At 38.8% G+C, this 23,685-nt stretch overlaps 3 protein-coding genes across 4 annotated transcripts in view; 1 reads left to right on the top strand and 2 right to left on the bottom strand.

Annotated features, from left to right (window-relative positions):
* Positions 1-5,969, top strand: part of CDH23 (cadherin related 23) — a 469,716-nt gene extending 463,747 nt beyond the window's left edge. The window contains exons 66-69 of the mRNA XM_088144253.1: positions 1,179-1,308; positions 2,039-2,161; positions 2,609-2,722; positions 4,888-5,969. Of these exons, the coding sequence (XP_088000379.1) occupies positions 1,179-1,308; positions 2,039-2,161; positions 2,609-2,722; positions 4,888-5,217 (697 nt within the window). The 3' untranslated portion in view covers positions 5,218-5,969. The remainder of the gene's footprint in view (positions 1-1,178; positions 1,309-2,038; positions 2,162-2,608; positions 2,723-4,887) is intronic.
* A 1,637-nt stretch (positions 5,970-7,606) lies between these two features.
* LOC148215177 (prosaposin-like) lies at positions 7,607-15,784 on the bottom strand. Its single transcript, XM_088144358.1, has 7 exons — positions 15,536-15,784; positions 14,562-14,657; positions 13,826-14,009; positions 12,464-12,636; positions 11,779-11,859; positions 11,077-11,178; positions 7,607-10,100 (listed from the first exon to the last, which is right to left on the bottom strand). The coding sequence occupies exons 1-7, from the start codon at positions 15,647-15,649 to the stop codon at positions 10,065-10,067; spliced, it is 786 nt and encodes a 261-aa protein (XP_088000484.1). The 5' UTR covers positions 15,650-15,784; the 3' UTR covers positions 7,607-10,064.
* Positions 15,785-18,617: 2,833 nt separating this feature from the next.
* The window catches only part of LOC103057787 (prosaposin-like), a 30,929-nt gene continuing 25,861 nt past the window's right edge, over positions 18,618-23,685 (bottom strand). For both annotated transcript variants that reach the window (XM_088144360.1, XM_088144359.1), the window contains exons 3-7: positions 22,246-22,320; positions 21,599-21,724; positions 19,815-20,012; positions 19,050-19,202; positions 18,618-18,865 (exon numbers count right to left, since the gene is read on the bottom strand). In XM_088144360.1, coding sequence (XP_088000486.1) covers positions 18,752-18,865; positions 19,050-19,202; positions 19,815-20,012; positions 21,599-21,724; positions 22,246-22,320 — 666 coding nt within the window. In that variant the 3' untranslated portion in view covers positions 18,618-18,751. The remainder of the gene's footprint in view (positions 18,866-19,049; positions 19,203-19,814; positions 20,013-21,598; positions 21,725-22,245; positions 22,321-23,685) is intronic.

Genomic DNA, 23,685 nt, shown 5'->3' with positions numbered 1-23,685 from the left:
TCTTAACAGATTTCAGAAACATGTAGCCCAAATCAGTTCTAATCTTAGACCTATTACATGGAAATAAGTTCAACTAATATCTTCTCGGTTTACTTTTTAATGTCTGGACAAGATTTAAAGATCTTATACAAGATTATTTTATGTATGATGTGATTGGAGACTCAGCCTGACAACTACTGTCATGGAATGGAATCCATTCCCAGTTAAAGTAATTCTGTCTTCATGAATACACTGGGAGAGAAAGATCAATTTTGAAAGATCCAGTTAGGAGAAAGGGACATCCAAGCACTTTTATCCACACTGAAAGGAATCTTCTTCTCATTAGTAAACTCAGCTGTGAGAGTCAACATGTCCTGCATCCCCATTAAACTTAGGGGTCCACTTCGGCTTGTACTCCATTAATTGCCTGGGTTGCTTGTCCGAGTCATCATATTTCTTCCTGAGAAATAGGGGTTGAAGCAGAACATTTTGCAAAGAGTTTGCTGAGGAAACCCTTCCTTTGCCTTTGAACTAAATTCAAGACCACTAAGCAACCTTTTTTTCAACCTCAATCATGTTGCCCTCTGAAAAATAAGCCTCTATGGCAGATATTTGGTAACACTATCTCCACTACAATTCCACGTGCATCTTCCGGCCAAAGAAATGGGACATGTCAAGTGACTTGCCATATTTAAAAACATTCTTAAAAATCACTCTTGCTTGGCTGAATTTCTGCACACACATCACCCACACCTCCCTCCTTCTCCCCCTCTCTCCCTCTCTCTCTCTCTCTCTCTCTATATATATATATATATATATATCCTTGTACTTTTAAAAATACGATATATTCTATGGCTGGTGTGGGTCTTCCAGGCTGTGTGGCCATGTTCTGGAAGTTTTGTTTCCTAACGTTTCGCCAGCATCTGTGACTGGCATCTTCAGAGGGCAGGAGCACAAACGGTCCTGCCCTCTGAAGATGCCAGTCACAGATGCTGGCGAAATGTTAGGAAACAAAACTTCCAGAACACAGCCACACAGCCCAGAAGACCCATGCCAGCCATCGTATTCCAGCCGTGAAAGCCTTCAACAATACTATATATTCTCTTTAAAAGTCCTGTGTTATTAGTGTGATCTTTTAGCCAATGCTCAAAGTTGCCTACAGTTCAAGTTTCATTCTAGGCATCATATATCCCTGACAGAGCGAACCCTGTATGGCTCGACCCTTTCTGCAGAAATCTGGAATTGGCAGCACAAGCTGAGCACGAAGATGACCTTCCTGAGAACCTGAGTGAAATCACTGACTTGTGGAATAGTCCCGCCAGGACCCATGTGAGAGTATAGCTGCTTAGTATCAGGGTTTAAAAATCAACCAGCCTAATGACCTAATTCTGTCAGTGGGAAAAAATTGGATTAATATAAGCATGAACGTCTGTGAGCAACAAGGAGGAGCAAATGCCAAAATGTGCATTGGAGCATCACAATGCATCTCCCAATTGTTTTGTACTTGTGTTGCATCATTGCAGGCAACTACAGAAGGGGCAGAACTTGCATTAAGGTGTTATTATGCACATTTCATCATTTTAGCAAAAACTCTACTTGCTACAGAAGACCATGAATATGAAGCAAACAAATGCTTTTTATTATTATTCTATGTTCCCATGAAATTTAAAATTGTCTTTCCATGTTAGACTTCACTGTCCCAGTTACAGTATTTGTTATAATTTTTGTAAGCCTAAGTCTTGGTAACTGAGGCAGAGGTTTTTTTAGCTCAGTAACTGGGATGGTAGCTTTAGATCTTCAGATTGATAAGGCTGGAGATAATAAACTCGATTGTGAAGTGGTATGGTGCTAAATTTGCTGGGGAAAAGCAAAGACTATATGCCCTCTGTTATTTTTACTGTATTTTTATTCAGCTTTTTGCAGGTCTACTTAATACTTAGGTTTGGCCAAGAAAGTTGACCACTAGAAAACAAAAGTGATTTACATAAAAGTTTGTAACATGATCTTTCCTTCAGGCCACTTGAGGCCACAGAAATTGTTCTAAGTTTCTTCTTTTTAGGGAACCTTTGGACGAGGTCCTTCAGCTTCCAAGCCTGAAGAAGATCGCTATCTGAGGGCAGCTATCCAGGAATATGATAATATTGCAAAGCTAGGCCAGATCATGAGAGAAGGGCCTATCAAGGTGAGTACCTATGCCATCAATGATCTTGACTTAGTAATCTGCAGCTTTCCAGCAAATACCATCTGTTGCCATGTAGGTTGTAAGAGACTTTTGCTTGAGTCACAAAAATAGATTTTTTAAAAAATGGACTCTTTGACACCATACTTCTTCTAAGAATAGAACTCTGGATGTCATTCAGCTTCCCAACATCATCTTTAGTCTTCTCTCCAGTCTTTGGAAATAATTGATTTGGGTGTCTACTCAGAAAGCACAATTGAAAAGCATTTCTTCTGAATCTGAGGTGGTCTTCAGATAATTGTTTCCCCCATTTTTTTAAATATAAGAGGAAATACCCATTTGACTTTACTGTAACTTCTCATGGGGATTCCCTAACCTGCTTAGTTTCAGGATCCATCAAAAAGGGTCCAGTATAATGTCTCCCATTGCCCATTCCCTCCCTCCTTCCAGGCCTCTCTCTTAAAGGTAGTCTTGGATGATTACATGCGGCTGAAAAGACTGCTTGCTGAGCGGATGGTGCATAAAGCCACCACCAGCCATGGGGACCAGTCCTCAGTCTCTGAGGTAGAGTCTGTGTGTGCATGGGGTTCATGAAAATGCTTGTGGTGCCCCTCTGGGATGGACTGTCTGTTTTTCAGAGCTGAATCCTTCTGAACCTATTATATGACACTTGCAGCTATTTCTCTCTGGAGCTCTAAGATGTCCAAGAACAAAGGTTTAATAAAAAAAAGCCCAAGGGTGGGAGGAATGTCAAAAAATTTAAGATGGTGGCTGTGGCTATATGATCAAAGCTTTTTTATATGGATCACATGCATGTCAGATGTAAAAAGGGAGTGGGCAGGGCTTTGATCAGGGGGTCCCATCTGCCATTTTTACTTTTTGGACACCTCTCCCCACACAGGCAACCCTGAAAACAGTGAAAGAGGTGCTCTCTGCCTGCACTGATGCCAATGCAATTGGCATTTTATGTCCCAGCTTCTTGGCACTTAACCTACCAGAACATGTTAATGCGTATTCCTACAATAATTTAAGTACTTCTTCAGAATTTCTTGCTTGTTTGGTTGCTGCACAACCAAGCAAGGGAGCTCGCCTTCAAAAAGAGCATGAATGCATAGCTAAGACAGACAGAAGAAACTCTGCATTGGTAATCCATAAAGAAAATTGTCGTTCTCTCATTCGTATGACAGTTGGGAAGGAGCCACTTGGCTGTCAGGAAATTAAGAGGAAAGACAGTTCTGAAAGGTGAAGTTGTGAGATTGCCATGAGCCGCAGAAAATGTAACTGTAAGGGCAAATCTGTTTCATTTTGTTTGAAATCAAAACGGAGGAATCTGTTGGAGAAATGGGTAGAGTAGATATAGGGAGACAATTTATCATCATTTCATTTTAGGAAGAACGTAGTAAGGATGGCAAATTCCAAGAGAAAAAAAAATAGTTTCTCCCCTAAACCTCCCTTACTCATTGACTTAATATTAAACTTTCTTAAACATATTGAAACTTTATTATTCCAATGGATTATAGTCAGATAATAATTTTACAGAGTGCGGTCTATTTCTCTTCTGCCATATCTTTATTCCATCTCTGTCATGCTTGCCATCTTTTATCTTCTATCTTTATCTTTTATCTTTTGTTGATTTTATTGTAATTTCTTTGCTTGATTGTTGTGAGCCGCCCAGAGCCAGTGAGAGTCAGGCAGCATACAAGTTTAAGAAATTGTTGTTGTTGTTGTTGCCGTTTTTGACTTTATATTGAGCCAAGTCAGCCTATGTACACCTTCCATGTCAGTTTCATATGAATTCCATCCAGTGTCAGCATCAGTCTGGCCTCTTCAAACACATACATATTTGCACAACTTCCTTCATATATGTATTTATATGACTTTTGAGCCACAAACTGTATCCCAAAAATCAGAGAAGTATCAGCCCAAAGAATAATTATATTCTGATTAACATATTAAAGTGGGCCAAATAATATTCTCCTTGCCCTCTAAGGTCAAGTACACAGTAGGGACAATCTGATAATTGTGTGCTACATTATAGTTTTTGTCAAATACCATTTTTCTTTATTTCTAATCTATTGAAGACAAGAATTCTTAACAATCTTCATTTGCATAGGTGAAATGCTGTTCACCCCCCCTTTTTTTTTTTTGGTTTGGCATACCATTAATTACCACACTATCCAGAGTTTTTTGTCTGCCATGCTAAAATGCCAAAATTAAAAAGAAACCACATTAGTCAGAAACAAATACCTTTTACACCCCAGTTGACTGGAGCTGTAGCCTGCCTTTTCCCAGAGATATTTATGCAACCTGCTGATGTTCACATACTTTGGATCTCACCACCCAGCAATCCCAATCAGTTGTGACAAAGGACTGTGGGAATTATAGCCCAAAAAAGATTGGATATGTATTTGGGGAGATGCCAAAATATCTACCTAGGATCTAGATGAAGGATAGCGAGACTGTGTCCCATTGGATACAGCCAAAATCGAATTGCCAGCAGCTTGAGCCAACGTGATGGCATGAGGGCTAATTCAGCAAACATCTGTGGAATACAGGTGCTTCACTCTTTGGGAAATTCAATATAGAGCTTACACTGCTGGGTCCTATACTGCTCCTGGCTGTTTCATAAACCAACTTCAGAAATTTAAGCCCCGATTGCTGTGGATTAGAATTAGCTGGAGAAAAAACAAAATATGTGATGTGTTGATTTCATCCTGGTCTTTTTCTAGCTGATCCAGAATGATTTGGATGAGGAGGAGGAGGAGCAAAGGAGCCCCAGTCAAGGGAGTCTTCGCTTTCGGCATCAGCAGCCCATTGAGCTCAAGGGGCCCGATGGGATCCACGTGGTCCACGGGAGCACAGGCACACTCCTAACCTCAGACTTCAACAGCCTTCCTGAGGATGACCAGAAAATACTGGCTCGCTCCTTAGAGACACTGGCTGCTGAAGGTGGGCCCTACTGTGACAGAAACGCTCGCACTGAGTCTGCCAAATCCACCCCTATGCACAAGATGAGAGAAGTGATCATGGAGAGCCCACTAGAAATCACAGAGTTATGACTAGAAGTGGCATCACTGGTGTAGCCCTCCAAGGGATCCTGGGCCTACACAGACTCCTGCAGCAGGAGCACTGACTAAAAGACAAGAGAAGAAAAGAGGGTGGGGCCACCAATGCCAGGCCACCTCTTGTTCCAGAGTAAATCTGACCAAGATAGACATTATTTTGTTATAGCAGCCCTGAGGAGCCTAGCTCCAGGGATGAAGGCTCTCAGGACCAGGCGCTCACATGATTTGACTCGTTCTCTTAATTTTGTTTTCTAAATATAAAGTGTTTCAAGTAAAAGCTATGGGAGGCCCTGGGACATAAACCTAAAGCTAGAATTGCAATAATCATGGTGCCATGTTCCATCAGTAGAGTCAACAAGGCTCTGCAACAGGTCCTCAGTTAGATCAATGTGTTCTCCCACCACCATGGTGGCAGGGAATGATGGCTACCGACTGAACGCAGCTAAGATGATTCTAGGATTATCCATTTGGATCTCACACGACAGTTGTGTGATAAACTTCAGGAAGCTCCATAAATCTGTTCAGCATTAATCTGTGTTGTCACGTTTCCCGAAAAAGAAAAGAAACCTGAAGCCATGTTTTCATTTTGCTGGCTTACCAAAACATTTCAGCATCAAAACAGAGTGACTAATTAAGGTTCTGAATGTCAGAGTGTTTGTGTGTAATTTTTTTCTTCTTTTGTTTCAAACAATAATGTGGTGAGAGTTTTTGGAATGGTCTGTCAAAGGAACCAGAAATACATTATACATGAATTTGGTTAATCTGTGTTTTCTCTTTTCCATCCCAAATGTCGTATTAACCATTTTAGCCATAGGTTTCAGCACTACTTTAGATTGAGTGCAACACGCCATATCAGCTGAAGAAGCAGAGTGATAATTGCATTCATCAATAAAGCAACATCTTCCTAAGACTACCAAGGAAGTATTAAGAGTATATTTATCATGCTATTTAACATGTTTTATATGAATCCATTTAGCAGAAGTTAAAATAGCAGAAGGACAACACTACATGCCCCCCAAAAAGCAAAGTTTGAAGAGAACCATGACGTGGTAAACAATCTAATGTGTAGAGAAATAGCAGTAGGAGTTCAAGAGTGGACTGATCTATTGCTAGAATCTGTAGATATAACAGCAATAAAATTCATTGTATAGCATATAGTATATTAAATACACATACATACACACACATATATGTATATATGTATATACAGTACATATATAATATTTTCCATATTAATTGCTTTCATATAACAGTTACTACCGCCATGGCTGTTTACTGAGATTTCAGGCGTGCTATGTCATATTGGCTTTAACTAAATCTGTAATCTCAACAGCTGGTAGAGTATAGGAGGACCCAAATGGTAGCTCATTCCAGGCCACAGGTCACAGTAAGTTTGTAATTCCCATTAAATTGCAACATGCAATGCTGTGGTGCTGCTGTGCACTTGCTAATCATGATTTTCAGCCACAGTGGTCAAGCATACATTTCCTGATGAACTAGCAAAATACCTTCTTCCAGCTTCTGAATCTCCATTAGATGATGTCAGTTTTTCTGAAATGTTCAGAGGATTTGAAATTAGCATTTAAAAATCAGAAAACAGTATTCTCAAGCTGCTGAATTGTGGGCTTGTTATCATATGCTACAAGTGGCTCCAATAGTATAAATCTGCATAAGCCAAGAACAACTTTTGACAGGGCTGACTTGTCCATTTCAGATGTGTTTTTTCCAGATGTTGACCTGGAGGAGAAATGGTAGATTTTGCACATGCCTAGTATTAACCCTTTGCTAGCACAGTTGGACTGAAAGAAGCCAGATACACACACTATGGTAGCTACAGTCATTTACAGAGTTATAAAAATGAAACCACCCATATAAGGCCTAAGACAAACTAATTCTATTGAAAAATTGTCTTTAATCATATTTAAGTTGGACTATGTTGTGAAAGGGAAGGTTTAAAAGTAACAGAAATGGGTTACAAAAATTAGAATAAAGATAATGTATATAGTAATAATAATAAATCAGATGCTTCTAAGACATCTCGCCCCAAGGTATGAGTTCAATGGCAGCAAATAAACACCTGCCTCAATTCATTGTCATCCCTGAATTCTAATCTCCCATCCAAAAGATTGCAACTGAGTCACACTAATGTAAGAACATATCTAATGATGTTTAAATCCTACTTCCCTCCCTCCACCAACACCATGCTTTTTCCCGCTTGCTGAGCTATTGAACTACATAGCACAATTTAATGTTGTCCTCTTTTATTTTTTTTAAATTCATGTGTCTACTATAAGAGATGCTCAAAACCAATGGAAAGATTTTGCTCATTTAAGAAAAATCAAGATTCTATATGAAGTTTGTAAGAACTTTAATGTTTCTTAAGGACAGAAGATTTGAAAAATGAACAAAATAATGTTCTTTCAGGAGTATATTTTTCATAATATGTATTGAATGATGTCCACAGGTATCCCTGAATTGTGCATCTCTTTCTCTGTTTCTCATCTATCGACCTATGGAAATCACATGTTTATCAAGAAGTCTGGGTTCTCTTGCTGTTGTTATTTGTGTCCAATAGTGATCTGATTCAGAGAGGAGGTCTTCTGGCCCTTTCTGCAGAAAGGGAATTGTGGTGGATAATGACTATTTTCCCTTCATCATTGTAACATGAAAAGGTGAACCTACTTTCTATTAAAGCAACAGATAGATAGATGTTAGAGATAGATATAGATAGATAGATAGATAGATAGATAGATAGATAGATAGATAGATAGATAGATATAGACAGACAGACAGACAGACAGATCGATCTTTCAGTGCTTACCAAAAATATGGCATCTCTACAGCTTTGAGAAGTCATTTATTGGGCCAGTGAAAGCATTTGAAAGGGGTTGTGCAACAATGCAGGTGGTCTTTGGCCATGTAGAGGTGGAGCAGTTCTCAATGCTCCCCAATTGTCAGGCACAGCACCACTGTCCTGGGGGTCACCGGATCAGAAGCTAAGAGTCCATGGGCAATGGTTTCTACTTGCAATGGGAGTGGAGCTGGTTCTAGAGACGACTGAAACCAGACTGGTTTTTGAAACAACCAAACAAGCCTTTTGAAAGGCGCAGTTGCTTCAATGATTCAAGGAGAGGAGCTTCATTTACACACCCCTGTAGTACAAAGTCCCTCTTTCAAATGCCTTGCACTGCCCTTATCACTTACAGGCCAATGTTTCTATTGTTACAAGTTGTAATCAAAGCCAATTGCCTTGGAATTTCTCTTTAATTATGTCTTGCATAAGATCATGCAAAGCACTTATCCATTAAATAAGGGAAGAGTTAGATAGTGCTTCCTGAATGCTTTGTTCCTGAAATATGCAGAACTCTAAGCAAAAGATTTCATTTCTTTATTCACTAATTAGCATCCTTAATTAGCACTCACAAATTAGCATATTAGAAAAGAAGCAGATGTTGCACTTACTCCCAGGAAAGTGGGTACAAAATTGCAGCTTTAATTAACAGTACCAGTACACCTAATTATTCTGATCCAGGAAAGAAGATTTGCATACAGAAGGCTACTTCTGCACACACAAGAATAAATATATTCCCATTTTCACATTCATATATCAGTCTTCATCATAACAACCTTCGATAGTCATCATAATGCTCACCTGTACCTTCTGAACTAGCTTGGATCACATTCTGTTGTATGCTCTTAGAAAAGGACTGGAGTGTGAACAATATTGATATGAATATCAGACAACAGAGCTATGTACCCCCAGCCTAAATTTCTACTCATATTGGCCTCTCTGGAATGTGGACGAGTCATATTTCTTTTTTTTTTTTTCTCCCTACAATTTAATTGGAATAGAGTTTTACTTGTATGAAGGGACTGCAAATCTATTAGAATATTCATCTCAGGAACAAGTGGCTTTTCAAGAGTAAATGTGGAAATATTCATACACAATAAGCATAGAAGAGGGAAAAAATAATTTTTTAATCCAGCATATACATCGGTTCAAGGATCAAGGTTTCATTTAGCATCCAATCTGAAAATACAGGGTTTGTAAAAGTGCTGTTGCCAATCAGAAGAGAGAGTCATTAAGTAGACCAATATTCAGCCATTCTTTGCCTGATAAAATATGTATAGGCAGTGAGGGGGAAAGCCTCATCAGCTTACTCTTTTCATTTCAAGAATAGCTATATGATTTAGCATTTACATCATTGCAATTCAGGGCTTCTTGAAAAAAAGTGACAGAGATATTCCTTGAAAAATTTTTAAGGTTACCTTTATGCCCTATGTGAAAAATAATGATCCATTGGTGCACTGCCATTTCACATCTCCTGTCTGTGTAGCTGTTGTAGCTGCTAATCTGTTAATCTGTATTGACCAACAACTTCCTAAAGCATTTCCCCACCTTGTGCAAGGAAATCTTCAAAACTCAACATTCCTATTTACTTGAAAATCCCAGCATAAATTACCTGTTCTGATTATTTTGACTATAGAGTTCTTTTACTGTCCTAAGGTTAGTTATTCCTATTAAAACATACTCTCAATAAATTCTTAACAATTTAAAACATCCTTCCACCCTCTTCTTCTCAATTACATTCCTTTCTCACTATGGCTCAAAACTAAAAGTGATTCAGAACTTGATAAGCAAAGGAAACAGAGGTCTCCCCACCCATCTTTGAGCTGTGCACATCCCTGATAGGAAACTGCACTACAAATTAAAGCTTAAGGTAAGAAAGGAAGATGGACTTCTGCCAAGGTTCAGATTTTTCACAATTTTTCACCAGATCAAATTCCCAGAGGTATTCATGAAAATCACAGCCAACATTCTTCCATTGCTAGAACTTCCTCTAGTTCCATATGTGGCGTTTGCAGTATTCAGTGGCCTACAGGAAAAGGAGAGAACAGTTCATATCACAGCTGACCATAAAAAAAAGGTTGAGAATCTGGAGACACAGCGAGGACCTGAACTTCAAGAGGCAGTTGTCAACTTGTCACAGTCTTTTAATCCATTTTAAATAAAAGCCGAAGGTGCTTGGGAGTAGACTACTCCAATCAGATTCACTTGGAAGTGGAATGAATGGGATTTATGCAGACTTCAGTGAGGTGTCATCCAGACCTAAGCCTTTCCTACCAAAATAGTTGCTTCAAACAATTGCGACAGACCTGAAATTGTAAATATATCACATTCCCCTCCCATCTCTTGTCCTTGTCACTTTTGATATGCATATGAATATCCTTTCAAATAAGATCTCTTTTCTTTTCAAATAAGGGAATTAGGTCATATGCAAAAAATGAGTTTGCAGTTTGGCCTCTTCTAATGAAAGAACTAGGAAAGCTATTTTGGATGGATAGAAAGATTCTGTGCTTTCAACAGTGATCCCATATTAGTGGATCCACAGGATTGTGCGTCAGGAAAAAGTGACAGTTTAAGAAGATATTATTAGTCCAGAAACCCTTTCCACAAATGAATTTTGCTTGCAAACTTAAAAAAACAAAACAAAACTATTTTTGTGACTTTGTTCTCCCTGTTTTTCTTTCTTTATTCCCTCCTTGGGTTTGGTTTATATCTGACATTGGACTATTTGCTGCTGTTTCTCCTTGCAGCAGTGTGTGGCTAAAGTAAGGAAAGCATTAGTTTATAAAGAAGAAAAAAAGAAAAAATCCAAATTTTTATCAGTCAAGACAATTGCCTTCTTTTCTATCTGAAATCTGTGCTGGAAATGGAGCTTATTTTTTTTAACTGGAACAAGTTTCTTTTTTTCTTTTTTTTTTTGGCTAACTTCAACATTTTTCACTGTAGATTTAATTGTCTTTTCCTTTTCCTCCTCCTCCTCCTCCTCCCCCCCATCGCCTGATTACCTGGCACTGCGCTGCAGTCTCAAGATTCTTGCACCAGTAACTAGGGCCCCAGGAACAGGCCTCCACTCCCACAAGACGGGAGTCAGGACAAACTCCTACTTTCTGTATGGCAAAAGAGTGAAGTATTACTTTGTTTGAAAGAACTTTAGAAAATTACTTAAAATCCCCTCCCCCTGCCCCGCCCCCCCCCCCAAAAAAGAAGGAATATGTTGCAGTTGATGAAGGCTGCATGGACTGGAATCTCACAGTCCAAAGGACAGAGCAACCTCCTCTTGGATGCTCTCTGCCTACAGAGAATTCAGGGAAGGGCAGATTGTTCTTGTTAGAGATCCAAGTGATCAGTTGCAGGGGGATCTGCATCCCCGTAATCCCGTTCTACACCCACTTTCCTGTTTCCTCTCCCTCTACTTCACATTCAGCCTGTACTGTATATTGGGGATGGGGGGGGAGGTATTTGGATGCATTGGGTTTTCTTTATTACTGTTTTCTTTCATGGTTTCCTACTTTTGATTTAGCTGCCCAGATTCGTTTCTGAGTCAGGTGGCCTCCAAAATTGACTAATTGTCTTCACAGGACTGGCAAGTTACATAAGTGTTGTGAAACTAAGAGTTTGCTTGCACTTATTCCTGAGAAAAGGTTGATATGATTAGGATCTAAATGGCTCATCCCTTGAATATAAACAAGTTTTACAACAGGACTTACACCACACACAAATGTTGGTTCCAGGACCTGTATCAGGAGACGGACAGCAGCTGATTCATATTGGTCCACCAGTTGATCACACTGTAATAAAGCAAAAGGAGGTAAAACTAAGGCAAGTGGCTGGTAGGGTCCTCCAGCTTCAAATCAACTAAACCTTTTCTCTCATCAATTAAACAAATTAAGCTAAATCATGGCAAGTAGGGCAACCTTCCTCAATCTGGTATATTCCAGTTCATCCCCAATATGTTGACATCCAACCCAACTGAAGGACTACAGGAAGGAGAGAGTTGGTCTGGAGATATTTCCTCACTCCAACCCCCAAAGAAGTTCACTGGTGTTGCCCAAACTCGCGTTGCTCTCCTCATGATCTGGAACCTCAAAATATTTCTTTTGTCGTCTCAAAAGTCTTTCCAGTATTTCCAAAATAGAATGTTCCAACCACTTGCAACCCTCAAACATTTTATTTGCTGGGGAAAATTGTTTGTAACTCTCAAGGGAGATTGTAGTGGCTTTACCCATAATTCATAATAAGGATAATTTAGGAAACCCTCCTCTTTTTCTATCAAGCCTAACAAGATGGGGGAGAGAGATAAACAAGGGTTCTCCAGTTCCTTTCTTTACTCCTCCTCCATAGCATCCTAATTCCTTAGAAAACTCAAGATAGTTTATCTACAGTGTCACTTACTGGATATTTCAAAGCTTCTGGGAGTAAATGGCAACCCTTAGAAAGCATAGTTCCAATTTGTATCTGTGTTTCATTCTTCTCCAGTTCATCATCAAGATATGTAACTAGCATTATACACACTTGGCATATTTCATTTCCCTTGTCTTCTGATACTTTCTCAAGAGCTACTTTCTCTAAACAATAACAACAACAAAAACGTTAGATTATACAGCCTGGAGTTCATGTTAGTTCTTGTACATATGTGTTTATAACAGTTAAAATATTTTAAGTCATTTCTCAGGTTAAACTTTTCTAATGAAGCTCAGAAAAAAAAACTCTAAACGAAACACAGAAGCTAATAAACAAAGCAAAATGAGAATCGGTTGCAATGAAGCAATTTTAAAGGTAGGAATTCAGAATAGAATATAAAAAAGCCTAAATGCATCATCTATTTTGAGGAATCTGTATCTAATGCTTAGTACAGGATTAAGCGATGTTTAAAGACACAAAGGCTACAATTTAATATCCTGATCACCAAAAGGAACAGCTTCTAGTTTCTTTGGCCCATTTTTATCATTTTAATTTGGGAATTGAAGCAAAGGATTTCTGGAAGGCATATACTCCCATCCGTACCTTACCCCATCAAATTCCCCCCTAAAAGCCAGAAACCTCTAATTTGGTGTGTGGCTTTACTGTTAAGTCTCCTTCTAAATATTTTTCAATTCTATTTTCTACATTTTGTTTTTTTTTAAAATGGACAAAAATCTATGTTGCAGAAATTGGGTCATTTTGCCAACAAATTTCAGCAGCACAATCTAGAGTTGCTCAAGAGCTGCAAATGAAGTTGGGGGGGGGGGCAGAGAGCACATGGAGCTCATGGGTTGCTCTCCCTTGGCTTAAAGACAAGCTAATAGGCACCAGCCAAGTGTTCAGGGAAAAGTGGGATATCACCTTCAGGAAGATCTGAAAAGCTAGGAGCATCTCCTGTAAAGATTGAGCTTGCTGATTATGTTTTATTATTAATCTTCTGGGAGTCTATTTAGCATGAAAAGTCCATTAGAAAGATGAAATCTCCTTCAAGTCAAGTTTGATTCTTGGTGACTTCATAGGTATGTCTGTACACTTGGCAACAATACTGAAATAGCATGATATACCTACTTCCAGAATGCTTTTTTTCTTAGCTTCCTAATCTACTCTACAGATAGATGTTTCCTCATAGCCTCCCATCCATGTACTAACATGATTCAACCTTCCTTAGCTTTCTGAGATTATATAAAATCAGATATGTGCTGCAAGACCTATAAATATATGAGTTTAGACCAATGCAATTAATTTCATTCCAGACCAGAAGGTGGAAGATGAAGAACAAGCATAAAAACCTACCCGTGCTTAAAGAGATATCTTTGGGGCAACAATTGATCATGATGCACACAGATTCAGGCTTAGTGGCATCCAGGAGCATAATAACAACTGCCATTCCATAGGAATTCACAAAGTCCCTACATTGGTCAAAGACTTCATGGGGCAACACATAACACAACTCCACCATCTGATGGACTATTTGCTCCTGAAATATAAAGGCAGGAAAAAAAGTAGATTAAAAAGAAATCAAACATCTAATCTGCAGGCAGTACAAATGAGGGAGAAGAGATTCATTACTTCTTTCCTCTAGTGATAGCGGGAATGAAAGAAGTGAAGTTAATTACTCAAATAATGTCCCCAGGTGAAGGCATTTCAGTCATTCTTGAGTAGCAGAGGGAAAGGTGACAGATGCAGGAATGACAAATATGAGAGTATTTTTTAAAATCCTTTCTTTTCTGGTGATCTCCTATAAAGTTCTGCACTTTCCCTAGATCTGAAACGGTTTTCATCTAGCCAGCTTAAATCTATATTATGATTGAACTAAATGGAAAGCCTCATAGAAACAAAAATCAAATTTTGATTCGGTTCCTCAAAATGAGGAAGTCAAGAAACTTCATGCTCTGGTTTTCACTACTTCTCATAATCTCAGTGGTGAAGGCTTGGAAAATTAATTCAGTGAATAGTAGATCCCTTCAAGAAATTCCCCTCTATCACCATTTTCCACAACATAATGAGAGACTAATTCGATCTTTCTTACTTCTGTGACATTGTTCTCCACCAGGTTCTCTGCCTCCTGTACTATTTTCTTGCAAATATTACACACGAAATGGGGTTTCTCTGCATCTGAAGTTTTCTACATAATGGAGTTTAGAGAAAGGGGGGTGGGGAGGAGAAAGAGAAAAAGAAAATCAAACAAAACAAATGTAGTAAAATCATGTTCATTAGGGATAAGCAAAAGTAAAACAGGCACAACCAGGAAGCATTGCTCTCATACTAAATTTTCATTGCCCTCAGGAATATCACTACATCATCAAATCCAATTGCAGTGAAATTATTTAATTCATTGTGTCCCTTGCAATGTTGGCTGAGATCATCTCTGTGACAGAAAGAACTGATTTTGCTTCAGCTGGCTTTTTTTACTTCTCAAACTAGTCTGAGAAAAGCTAGTGGTTTGAAGGAATTACAGTTTAATTCTCCTCTGCTAAAGATCTTCAAATGATAGTTAGATTGTGCTTCTTAAATTTTCAGGGCCTTCTCAATTCATCATCTGCTTATGGCAAAGTCAGCAGAAGCCAGAGACGCCTAAAGATGTCCTTTGGAAAGGCCATCATTAAGAAGGTGCTACCTACCATATTTGGCCTGCACAAATATGGACAACTACTAGATAGAAACAAAGAGTCAGTTTCTGTATCTTTTTGCTGCCATTTAGTAGTTGTCTGGATTTTCCAGCTCTTCACCCCAGCTCTCAGAGTTTTTTTTTTTTTTTTCCTTATCTTCTACTGAACCTCTTAGTTGTTTCACCTTCTGTGCTCTTACGGCTAGGCTCATTTTGTTCCCCTTGAAATGCCTCTTCAGTTTTGTCTAAGGAAGGGTTTCACATTCTACTTGCCAAAACCTTGTTTTGGTTTTGAGTAAACCTCAGCAATACCAATTGTCCTATGGCTTGCTTGGACAATGTTATCAGCTTCTGTCCTTCTGCAGCAGAAGACTCTGCTTTTTTTTTTTTTTTACCTTATTCGACACTGCTGCTTCATACAAGTCTGAAAGGTGGTCAGCTGGCCTCAAAGGATGAAAAGGCTTTGATTCTGTAGAATCACAGAATCCAATTTTACCACAAATTCCCATTGGTGGCTGGAAGAGAAAAATGTTCCATTAGAAGCTAATGTTCCATTTCTATGAATGCCATAGCATTAAGTACTAACCGTATCAGGATTTCTTTTCATTTGCTATTTTTAGTATTTGATTGTGATACTCAGACTTTAAGACCTGTCAGTATGAAGTTGGCATATATGCATTTATACACACATCCCTTAAAGATATAGAAAGCAAGGTTCAACATTTTCCTCTTTTGTTGTAGGGAAGACCTTCTCCATGGAGTGACATCAATTCCAACTGAAACAAGACTATGTAACTTGTAGCTCCGGGATACCCAAACCCCCTGTAATCACAACCCACAGATTGAGGGTTGCTGGTGTTCCCTTCAGCTAAAATTCCCTGCCATTTCAAGGAAGACTACAAAAACAGTTGTATAAACCTTCACTGAAGGTGTTTAAACAAATACTGGATGACTATCTGCTAGGCTTGCAGTATTAGTGGATTCCTGCACTGGGCAGACAGTAAGATAAGATGATCTCCAGGATCTCTTGCAACCTAATCATCTACAATTCTGTAATATTAGAAAAAGCTTAACATAGGTTTCATTCACACAACATGTGGATCACTATGTGGGTTTGTACAAGGCATTGAATTCCAAACTAACCAAACAAGTTGGAGTCATACCACACACTAAAGAAAACCTAATCAAGGTTAACAATCCAATTCAAGGCTAGCTAAATTTAACAGGGTTTAGGTGATTGGGTTAAGTAAGTTGTACAAACTATAATTTTAAAAAATCCAGAACTTGCTGAAGCGGGGGGGGGGGGGGGGAACAGAGGAAAGACCTGAAAATCTTGGCTTGGCTACATATGTGACATGGCCACACCTATTGGTACCTTCTTCCTGCCTGCGATTGTACTAACAGGAAAATGTTGACCTGTGGACAATTTTTCTTAAACAAATAAAAATTAAACTGTGCAGAACTTTTTGGGGCTGTTAAATATCTGGGAGATAAGAGAATCCAGCACTTAGTAGCAAAATCCCTAATTCTGGGAAAGTTAACCTCCCAATTCTGTAGGTTAACTCCAGAATCATACAAATATAAACCTGTTTATCTTTAAAAACTTCAGTTCTTCAGATTTTTTTCAGTAAACTGACCACAATGTTCAGACTGTTAATATATGAAGTCTTCCTTTTCACCTCTCCTTTGGGAACACAAAGAGGAATTATTGCCTGCTCTACTTTCAATTTTTCCCAAACCCCAAGCTCCTTTCAGTCAGACAAACTGTTTGCCATTGTTTAACTCAAAAAATCATAACAAGAAAAAGCTTGTAATGAAAAGCATACATACCTTGTCCTGTGGTCCAATAGATGGGGGTGAGGAGAAAGGAAAAGATAAGACAATGAGAAAAAGCATTCAAAGCAAACTCTACTGATTGAGCAAAAATGCCATGTATTAGCTATGCATCTTCTTCCTTACTACATCAGGTTTTTCTCTCAGATTCTTGTAACATTCTGCCACCAGCATTCACAGAAAGTTAAAAGAACATGCATAGAAAAGAAAGCTGAGATGATCAGAGGCTGCACCTCTCCCTGAGATCTTCAATTGCCTTCACATTCTGTGAAGGGCTACATTGGTACAACAATGGTATCTAATCACATTGAACTCAAACCCAGCCCAGCCATTAGGTATTGTGAGGCATAGTAGTGGCTGTCCACTCCTGGAGGACAGGGTTGTATCTACTGACCAAATGTATCCCTAATCTGGTCTGCTACTTTCTGAGTATTTGTTTCAGGACTACCACCCTAGCTGGACTTTGCTACCCCTCCACCACCCTTGAAATGAGATGTAATCTCCAAATCCACCATTTGCTGCAAGTGGGATGAGGAAATGGACATTGCTGTGCCCTTTGTCTCAGAAACTAGACATCTTTGGCCAGCCTTCATTATGCACCTGTTTCAGAATAAAAGCCTGGTGCCCACTGAGCCAAGACTAGCATTCTTATCCCCCACCACCATCAAAAAAAAAAAAAAAAGAAGGCTACATTGTTATTCATTTTAAGATTATGTTCCTTTGGTTACAACAACCTATCACAATCAATCCTCAATCATTTTTTACAGATGTTTTTAATTAGTTGTAGGCCAAATATTAGAAGCACAGTGATAATGACTTTCGGATCATAGAGAGAGGCCTTAATACCATGTTTCTAGATAGTTAAATGTGGGAAGGAATATACAAAACTAAATGCTGGGGTATTGGTGAAGTAATCCCAAATACTTGCTCACTTGACCACAGTTTTGTTGTGCCTTATTTTTCAAATACCTTATGTTCTGTTGCTCAGCAACCAATTACTTAAACCTCCTGATCAATGTATTTTAACATCAATGATTCTTGTATTAGTTTTCCTCTTACAGCACACAAAAATAGATAGTAATCTTGATTGTGTCATTTAGGGTTAAAAGTTCTCCTGTGGTCTTCCTAAATCCTGTCAATGGGTAGGGGAAATGGCAGATTTAAGGGTAATGGGAAGCAGGCTACTCAAACATTGCCAATGAGTAGTGACCACAAACATTCCATGTATAAGATGGGTCTTGGAAATAGTAATTGTAAGAGCAAAGCATGATGTTGGATTATACAAACTTAATACATTTAATGATTGTAATCAAATGTATGGGGCACTGAGATTCACCCACAGGCTCCAGACCTAAGTGTCATGTCCATGGAGCTCCCCTTGACAAGTAACCTAGGCTTTGCTCGTAGAACAAAGGGCAAGGATTTTAAGTGCAATAAAATTGATTTCTTTTTATTTAAGTAGGCTTGTAGCTTTGGAATCTTCTGCACTGGGTGGGAATTTCTTTGCAGGGCAACACAATTCTAAATTCTTACTCTTCTTTGTGACATGTGCAGCTTACAGAGAAAAAACATCTTTGTGCAGATTCCATTCAATTAACACTTTTGCTCATTGAATTCTATGCTATTTAAAAGGTTTCTTTTCCCCAGCTTATTACAAGTGTGTTGCAATTGCTTGGGTATTCTAAGAGTTTTAGTCCAGCTGAATTTTAAAAGGAGTAGTCATGTCTCTAGAATATAGCATTTGAAAGATTAAAATATTTACTATTATAAATTGGACCTTAAGTAAGCATGCATTTTTGCTTGGAGAAGATATGAAGTTGCAAGCAACTTACCAAGATATGTGTCAGCAGTTGCACGAAAACATGTGCGTACTCAAAGACATATTTCTTGCACTATAGAAATTTAAAAAAAAAAAACAATTTGAGTCAATACTCAAAGATTAAGCCATGCCACAATCATCAACAAATTATTTGTGAGCAACTCAGTTAATTCCATCCTGACTCCTTTCTGAGGGCCTCCTCATCCATTGTTACCAAGATATGCTTCCCATACTAAGGGAAATGCTAAGTGAATTACCTCATCTGCCAAGTGGGTCCCCAGATTCTCACACTGCTGCTTGGCATAATCCGCCAAAGTCTGGACAAGGAAGGGGTTGCTCTTCAAAATTTCATGTATTTCAGCAGCCACTTCCCTGCATTCATCACAGGGATTCACTTCACTCTGCCAGAACTAAAGATCACAGGGGAGAACACGGGAATAAAATACCGATTACTTTGTGTTGCTGAAGCTAATCCCATAAAAGAGGTTGCTATAGAAAGGGGTTAGCACACTAGCAGCTCAAGAAACACCATTTACCATTTGACATTTGAGTTGGGATGAATCATTTTGCCAGACAACAGAAATAATGTCCAGCTTGCACATTACCTACACTGCACACAGGCATTTGGTGATCCCAAAGTAATATTCCCCAACCACTTATCTTGGCCACTGAAGCTCCCACAAGAAACAAATGAAGTATGCATGAATAATCCCCAACCTAATACTTTCCAGCTATCATAGCTGTTGCCCCGAAGCTAAGGGAGCTAATTCATGCAAATAGCTTATGCGTACATCTTTACTCATTTTTGAGATTAGACAGATAATATGAGAGGATGTTTAGTTCAGAAGCTTTTTGACCCTCATATAAGTGTCCCAGAGAACTTTGTCTGAATGAGCCAGCCCTTAGAATTCAAATGAAGTTTGGTTGAGGTATCCCAAGCCTCTTAAGCAAGAGTGGCAAGGCCCCACCCGTTTCCCTGAGACCCTTCTGGAGGAGACCAACGATCCCAACTACTTCCTCACCCGAGGCTCTGTCTGGGATTTATCTTGAGGATTGAGAAGAAGGGGCACATTAGCTATGAAGGGAGTCAGCACTTCAGGGAAGCCTGTTATTTCAGGCCGTTCATCTGATTTTTGTTGGTTCTGAAACTTCAGGGCCCCTCCGTGGTTATCTCGCTGAGTGCAGAGTTGAAAAGCACCACACACTATTTCAGGTCTGTCCTGGAAGAGAGAGAAAGAGTTTCGTAAACGGACCTTGCTGGTCTTTAAAATAAAGGAGCTGGAAAAGGCTGTCTTCTAGCTGACAAATTTACAGCGTTCTTTATAGAAATCTTGTTCAATTCTCAAAAGAAAAAAGAAACTTCTCATCTATGGACCAAACAACTACTATTTAGCTTCAAGAATTGATGGATCAGTTTCTTTTTCTACTTCTTCCGCCCTCCTTTCCTCTCGTCTCCTGTATTTTAGATTAGAAATCTGTATCAAGGACTGATTACATGTAAGCAGGTTGAGCAGAATAGCTAACAAAATATTTCATTTCATTATATGTGAAGTCTTTGGATGGAGGTAGAACATTCTTTCCCCCCAAATTAAAGATAGTCCAATATCATTCTCATTCATTGTATTTTGTATACATGGGTGTCGCTGGTCAAATGGGCTGTGCAGGCTTTGGTAGCACTTCAAAAGCCTGCAAAGCCAGTTTGATCAGATATGAAAGGGAGGTGGTTTCGGTGACTTTCAAATACTATTTTTGAAAATATTATCTCCAACCTTGACAGCAGAATCTGACAACGATGCATCATCAGCACCATTAACCTGCTTCAAAGTTAATGACTGAGCAACACTTGGGTGGAAAGGAAATATTTACAATTTAATATGCTCAAATTTTAATTAAACATTTATTCTGTTCAAAATAATGCACTCTTATTCAAACACACACACACACACACCAGTCAGATACGAGAGTGTTTTCAATATTGGTTTTAAAAGAGAGATCATCCTTTCAAATCAGTAAATATTCAACTAAAAGAATCCTGTGAATTGTTCAAGCTGGAGGACATCTAAGGGTAACATACACCACCATCAAACAGAAATATATTTTGAAATGAATAAAGAAAGTGACATAGACTTGTTAGTATTCCATATTTAAAGTGTAGCTGCATCACCATTCAGACTTTTTATTAACAGGGTCTCAGGAAAAAGGCAAAAATCTGGAAAATCATGAGTCTAGGAATTTGCTGTGACCTGCAATCTCAGCCCTTCAATAGGACATTTATTCCTGGTTATTATCACCCCTATCAGGAGCACACGAACTCTGGCCCTGTAGATGTTGTTGAGTCATTCCTAGCAGGTCCAGTCAGAACAGTCAACAGCAAGTGATGTTGGGAGTTGAATTTGCCCTCTCTTGCTATGCTACCTTTTGGGGTATGGGTTTGGGATTAGGGGAATCCTATTATTACTGTCTGTGGCCAAACAGCTGGGAGTCTGATATCCATCTGCTATTAATCATAAGTAGACCTCCATCTACTTTCTATTCATTCTGGACTTTGCTGAAGATGTTAAAAGCCCCTGAATACTTCCTCTTCCCAGGGTTATCTGGAGTTGTACATCTATAATTAGGACTATGGCATTTTCAGCACACTGAGCAAAATCAAATGCACAACAAGGTTGGGTGGGACTGTTGTAGGGTAAATAATCAAGAGATTAACCATCAGAAAATGGTTGACTTGAATCTGGTCTCCATCAGAAGTCATAGTTAGAAGTATCAGCACCAACCAACTCTCATAACAGTTCCAAAGTGAATTTACCTGAACTTGTTTACCAAGCTCTACAAGAATTACTACTCCTGTGTCCACCATCTTCTTGCATTTGACTGACCAGTCCTGGAAGGGAAGATATTGGCAACCCTTCTCTAAAAACTTAGCAAGTCTTTCCTGGGAAGGGGAAAAATATAGGGAAGGAAGAATGTAAGTTGTTTTGTTTTGCTTCGCTCGATTTTGTTCTGTTTCAGATCCTTTATAATATTCCTGGCAGCTATAGCGATCTGTGAAAACAGAGTTGGGGTAGGAGTGGAAAATTCACTTTGAACAAAGCAAGTTTAGTACCATAAAGAGGTCATGGCAAGTCCACAGTAACGTTGGCCGTGATTAAGCCTTGGTTTGTTTGACTACAATTTGCTAGATAGTCATAGTGGCCTGGTTCACATATCCTGCTCACTAAATGATTATTTACAAGCTACAATGCTACATTCATGTACATCACCTTAAGTGACACTAAACAAGCCACATTATTGCTTAGTCTGATGTGTGAACTAGAGTACAACACAGAACATTTCTTTCAAATTTCTTAAGAGTAATTCATTCATTAATAAATAACTACACTCAAAAACTGTGTCTCCCCCCCTCCCCCATCTAACACCCTTAGGTCCTACAATTCCCAGCCTTAGAGTACTTACATCTGTAGAATTGTCTTGAACAACTTTTGCCATCAGAACTACAATGAACTTACAAAGACTACATTTAAGGTTTTTCTGAGAAAGAAAAAAAGAAGAGTGTTATTAGGAGAACATTTGCATTATATTTTAGCCCTTTGGTTTGGATCCAGACTAAATTAGTTGCATAGTTCCTTTGAAACAAAAACAGGACCTAGGTCATCATGAAGTTGTTCTGCTGATTTAAATAAAAGTCCTATCCAATTCACTTACAGTTTCGTACGCTATTGAAAAGAAAGCCTCTAGCAGAGTGAAGCAGGGGTATATTGCTGCTTTTCCTGTAAAGGGTAATAAAATACTGCCATGATTGCTATAGGCTGATGACATGACCCTTACTTCACAAGCTGTGGTATGGCTATGTGTTTAGCCTCGGTTGTTTCTTATTACCAGAAGATCTTGCAGGTAATCACAACAAATCAAGGACAATTGGTTTGGTGCAACATCTGACATAAATGGCACCGAGATCCTACTATATATATATAGCATGTTACTGCCTATTGGTACCATGGTATCCTGTTTTCTTATAATGGGGCCTGAACTTCACACAGTCAATCCATGAGGTTAAATGTCTATCACTGGCTTCCAAAAATGTTAGTGGCAAAAGGGGGCAACCAGCCCTTTGTTTGCTTAAAGCAAAGTTTCTACCATCATTACTCTGTGGAGCTGAGATCTGGGGTCTACAGCCCACTCCAGGGTTCTTAGGCCTGGAATCCCATCAGAATAAAATCCTGAACACTGTTCTGAGGGTACGTAGATATACTTCAATCTCCTTTCTTCAAATAAAGATGGGAATAACTTCTGTAAGAACAATAACACAGAGGAAAAAATTTAAACGATGGCTCAAGTAACAGCACTTGTCTCCTTCCAGAATAGCCAAAAGAAGGTTTTTAAAACAAATGTGGGATGATGTGGCATTTATTACATGGGATAGTTCAGCCCATCAGCAACTACAGTACAAGTTCCTAGCTCTGTACCGGAGCCCTTAATAACTCAGCTCCCCCTTCAGCTGTAAAGGAAATAATTAAGAACCATGTTTATGATTGTGCAATCCAGATTGATTTTAGTGGCCTAGCAAATAATAAAGTGACTTCTTGGTTTTCTTTAATTAGAAGCTTCCTCCATTATAAGAATGGAGACTTTTCCAGTAAGAAAAGCACTAATTCAATTGCTAATGCAGTTGATGCCATCAGCACTTCCAGAAGGCAGTTTTTGGAATATCCTCTACAAAAAACGCCCTTGTGAGCAGAGCAAATGTTATTAAGGATCTACCCCATTATTTTCTTCACTGACCTATTTCTGCAAGGCCCCTGGGAAAAATTCCTTCACCTCTATTGCAGAATAAAATCCATCGGTCAGATCATTTTAACATGATTTTTCTTTTCTCATCTACAAAAGATAAAATTT

Source organism: Python bivittatus, unplaced genomic scaffold, assembly GCF_059951505.1.
Source record: "Python bivittatus isolate LINGU-HERP-01145 unplaced genomic scaffold, Pbiv_v1 ctg000400_np1212, whole genome shotgun sequence".
Taxonomy (NCBI): domain Eukaryota; kingdom Metazoa; phylum Chordata; class Lepidosauria; order Squamata; family Pythonidae; genus Python; species Python bivittatus.
This window is presented reverse-complemented; position numbering and strand designations above follow the sequence as displayed.

Coding starts and splice junctions, on each gene's coding strand:
- LOC148215177 (XM_088144358.1), bottom strand. CDS start 15,649: ATGGGAATTTGTGGTAAAATTGGATTCTGTGATTCTACAGAATCAAAG. Junction 11,179..11,778: donor AACCAACATTTGTGTGTGGT/GTAAGTCCTGTT, acceptor TTTGCCATACAG/AAAGTAGGAGTTTGTCCTGA. Junction 10,101..11,076: donor AGACTGCAGCGCAGTGCCAG/GTAATCAGGCGA, acceptor CTTTTCCTGTAG/GCCACTGAATACTGCAAACG.